General features: G+C 48.1%; 1 protein-coding gene across 1 annotated transcript in view; it reads right to left on the minus strand.

Annotated features, from left to right (window-relative positions):
- Positions 1–4,467, minus strand: part of LOC107119301 (histone-lysine N-methyltransferase SETDB2-like) — a gene marked incomplete at its 5' end in the record, with an annotated part of 16,870 nt that extends 12,403 nt beyond the window's left edge. Inside the window, 2 exons of the mRNA XM_015421767.1 lie at positions 944–1,160; positions 4,264–4,467. Of these exons, the coding sequence (XP_015277253.1) occupies positions 944–1,160; positions 4,264–4,467 (421 nt within the window). The remainder of the gene's footprint in view (positions 1–943; positions 1,161–4,263) is intronic.
- Between the last annotated feature and the right edge of the window lie 194 nt (positions 4,468–4,661).

Below are 4,661 nucleotides of genomic sequence, written 5' to 3' on the forward strand. Positions count from 1 at the left end.
CAATCCAAAACAGTCCAGTGGAGCCTGAGCAGTGGGTGTTGCCTTCTGACACACTTCCGGTGATGTCAGGGGGTGTGGCATATGGAAATAAGTTATGCTAATGAGTTATGCTAATGAGCTCCTGCACCCCTTTTTCTACAAAATGACCCCTGGTCACGGTTATCGTAGATAAGGCCCTGGCTTCAACGGCGCTTTCTCTCCCACGCATGTCATAAAGTGAGCTAACAGTCTATTTTATCTCTTTGGCAATATACATATTTTCAAAAAGCAACAAGGGGCACAGACCTAATCCATGTGACAACAAATAGACGGAGAGGGTATCGCCTCGTTGGGGGAAACGTTTGGCTGTTAAGCAACAAGGTTTTCACATGAGGCTGTTCAGTACAGGGAGGGCTGCTTGCTTCCATCCAAAGAGCTACGCGTGGGAGAGCTCACACCCTCTCTGGGGAGACCTCAGCTTGCGCTGGCTTCTTAATTGCTTGTTAGGCAGAGTGCCGGTAATTGGGGGGGGGGGTGGAGGAGCCCCACGGGCTTTGCAGCGGTCTTCGTCGCATCTTCTTTCGACATCGGATAGAACGATTTATAGCTCGAAAAGTTTCTAACGTTGGCCCAGTACAAGACTGCGCGCCTCGACCTCACCAGAAGAATCCCTTCTGCGTAGTTCTATCGTGTTCTCGGCCCAAAATTGCCAATGGCAATTTTGGGCCGAGAACACGATAGAACTACGCAGAAGGGATTCTGCCCGGCCTCAGGTGTTAGACCGGACGAGGGTGCCCCGCCTCCTGTCCCAAGTGGCAATGCAAATCACATTGCCGAACATGGTCAACGGCCTACACTGCCTCTCGTCAGCTTTTTAGCGGCCCTGGGAAGAAACTGAATCACCTGGGTCGCGGCGAACACAGAAACGGAACCCATAACGTTGCCACCGTAACTCGCTACGCACACATTGGGCTGACTCTCAGATTCAACCGGCAAAGATCTGCGCTCCCCGCTGTCAGTGGTCTGGACAAATTCAACCTCCGAGTCAGAACAGGCCGAGTCCGCCTTTCTCTTCTTGGGAGACAAGGCACGGCTTCTGTCACCGCTCCCTGCGTCTTCCTCTTTGGCTTCGCGAACCCCGGCTTCGGCCTGCCTAGATCCAGCTCTGCTCATCAGTCTGCCTGGAAGGCGAGCAAAATGTTGAGGGTGACACCGCTCGCACAGCCAGAGACGACCTCCTAGGTACCACTTCCGAAAGCAGGTACAGGGGGAGGCTTGTGTGTGACAGAAAGAGGCATGAACACACAACGTCTCCCAGTTGTTTCGGAGGAACACCTGGCCAGCATTTGCTCCCTCACCACCCCCAAAAATAGCACTGCTGGAGGTCACAGGGAAACCCAAGAGAGCCAGTGTGTTGTAGGGGTTAGGGTGTCGGACTAGGATCTGCCATGGAAGCTTGCTGGGTGACCTTTGGCTGGTCACACCCTCTCAGCCTAACCTACCTCACAGGGTTGTTGTGAGGATTAAACGGAGGAAATGAGAGAAGAGGAGGAGGAGGAGATTGGATTTACACCCTGCCCTTCACTCAGAGTCTCAGAGTGGCTTAAAGTCTCCTTCCCTTCCTCTCCCCACAACAGACACCCTGTGAGGTAGGTGGGGCTGAGAGAGCTCTTGACAGAAACTGCTCTTGAGAGAACAGCTATGCTGAGAACTGTGGCTGACCCAAGGTCACCCAGCTGGTTTCATGTGGAGGAGGGGGGGGGGATTCAAACCCGGTTCTCCCAGATTAGAGTCCATGTGCCTAACCACTATACCAACATAAGAGAAGCCATGTTGGATCGGGCCAGTGGCCCATCCAGTCCAACACTCTGTGTCACAGAGTGGCCAAAAACCAGGTGTCATCAGGAAGTCCACACCAGCAGAGCCAGAACTCCAGAAGCCCTCTCAGTGTTGACCCCCCAAGCACCAAGAATACAGAGCATCACTGCCTCAGACATAGTGTTCCATCTATACCTTGCAGCTAATAGCCACTCATGGACCTCTGCTCCATATAATTATCTAATCTCTAAGCTTGTAGCTGCCACCACTTCCTGTGGCAGTGAATCCCACGTGTTAATTAAGCCACTATGGGTCCCCGTTGGGGACAAAACCTGGGTATAAATGAACTTAAAGCATCAATAAATCAACTCAAAGGCATGGTTGCCTCCCTAATCCTATAAACAAATGCGATATCACAGTAAACAATTACAGAAAACAAGCAAGCACTGTATAAATAACGCAGACCACAAGTGCTCAAACGTCATGCAAAAAGAGGTAGTTTATATCACAAGAATAACAGAAGACCACATGTATCAGCTTTTCTTCAAGAAGTTCACAGAGCACTCACAGTGTATAAAAGCCTTGTTACTTACGAGTAGAAATAGTAATTGATCTTTCAATCCCTTGTCACCTTAAAACTCTTGACTGCTATGGTGCCTAACAGATATTGGCTACAGTATATCAAGCCTTTAGGTGCTGACTATTTTCTGAGGCTTACTGACTATTGAAGAGTTTGTTCCTTTGCTGATCGGGTGCTCGGCTTTGAATGATTATAATAGGATTGGTGAGCATTATGACCCTTCAATAGGTTTTGTGTATTGTTACTGTAAATATTGATATTATAAGAGCATTTTCTTAATCTTTCATGTTTCAGAATTTTCTCCTGTAATACTGGTTTGAAGGCTTTTATACACTGTGAGTGCTGTGTGAAGGATTTTTCCTCCTACATATACCATTTCAAAGTCTTCTATACATTATGAGTTCTTTATGAAGGTAATTTCTGCCTCTTAATATTCAGGGTATGGTTTTGATTACAATATATGATATTAAAAGCCTGGTTTTACTTGTAATTATAGTAATGTGAACTTCTTGAGGAAGAGCTATCGAAATGAAGATCAAAATCCGGAGTCTTCATCCTTTTATCTGTGTACCATTTATGGACTTGCACTATTCATGGACATTATATGATGTAAATGTATTTTACTGATATATGTGGTCTTCTGTTATTCTTGCTATATAAACTACCTCTTTTTGCATGACGTTTGAGCACTTGTGGTCTGCGTTATTTATACAGTGCTTGCTTGCTTTCTGCCTCACTAATCCTCTCACCAGCCAGGGGTCCGTCTTCTCATGGTCAAATTTCCCCCCAAAAGGGAGCAGGGTGGCTGAACAATGCTTGCTGTACAAGAGATACCGTACATTCCATTCACAACGCTTTAGCCTATTTCTGTCATTCTTCCTTCCTCTCTGACGACTCACCATTCAGGTCAGTACCCATCAACTATCACCAACTAATGCTTACCTTGGTCTCCACTCTCCCTCCCATCTGCATTCTCCTTAAGCAATAATAGATACGAATTGTCTGTCAACAAAAGAAAACCCCAACAACCTCTTTCTTTGATTACCAGATGGACAGAATCAAAACCGGCACTAACAGGTTTGTTAAAAATGTGCAAGGATTTGTATCGAAGCAAACGTGAAAGAAACACCAACTTTAGAGAATGCACCCTCCCCCACAAAAAAAAAGTCTGGCAGACATTAAATTATGACTCTGTCAGAATACAAACCGGGTGTCAACAAAACAAATCCTTGAGAAACTAGAAAGTGGACAGCGTTTTTCTAGCAGTCACAAGATAACTCTGCCCTTTCCTTTCCAGTCATTATGATGCAACTTTGTAATTGTTATGATCCAGATGAACTATTCCCACAAATGGGCTTCACAGAAGGGATCATTACCAATCCCTCTTTCTTACCCTCAAAAGAAGCTTCTGGGGACTGGGTGCCTTCGGGAATGGCCGTGGACGGAATCAGTGCAAAACCCACCCCATACTCATCACTGAATTCATGTCCCGTTTAGGACAGAGCTGGGTAAGTGAAGTAAGTGAAGCAATTTTCACAGGTTCTCCTTTCTCTCTGCACTTCCTCGCTAAATCCCATGCTGTTACCGAGGACTTCCTGCTCTTCATGAGCAGATTTTGGGGTGGGGGGCCAAGGAGAATAAACACGATAGAACTACGCAGAAGGGATTCTGCCCGGCCTCAGGTGTTAGACCGGACGAGGGTGCCCCGCCTCCTGTCCCAAGTGGCAATGCAAATCACATTGCCGAACATGGTCAACGGCCTACACTGCCTCTCGTCAGCTTTTTAGCGGCCCTGGGAAGAAACTGAATCACCTGGGTCGCGGCGAACACAGAAACGGAACCCATAACGTTGCCACCGTAACTCGCTACTCACACATTGGGCTGACTCTCAGATTCAACCGGCAAAGATCTGCGCTCCCCGCTGTCAGTGGTCTGGACAAATTCAACCTCCGAGTCAGAACAGGCCGAGTCCGCCTTTCTCTTCTTGGGAGACAAGGCACGGCTTCTGTCACCGCTCCCTGCGTCTTCCTCTTTGGCTTCGCGAACCCCGGCTTCGGCCGGCCTAGATCCAGCTCTGCTCATCAGTCTGCCTGGAAGGCGAGCAAAATGTTGAGGGTGACACCGCTCGCACAGCCAGAGACGACCTCCTAGGTACCACTTCCGAAAGCAGGTACAGGGGGAGGCTTGTGTGTGACAGAAAGAGGCATGAACACACGACGTCTCCCAGTTGTTTCGGAGGAACACCTGGCCAGCATTTGCTCCCTCACCACCCCCAAAAATAGCA

Source organism: Gekko japonicus, unplaced genomic scaffold (assembly GCF_001447785.1).
Source record: "Gekko japonicus isolate JY-2015 unplaced genomic scaffold, Gekko_japonicus_V1.1 scaffold4368, whole genome shotgun sequence".
In the NCBI taxonomy this organism is placed as follows: domain Eukaryota; kingdom Metazoa; phylum Chordata; class Lepidosauria; order Squamata; family Gekkonidae; genus Gekko; species Gekko japonicus.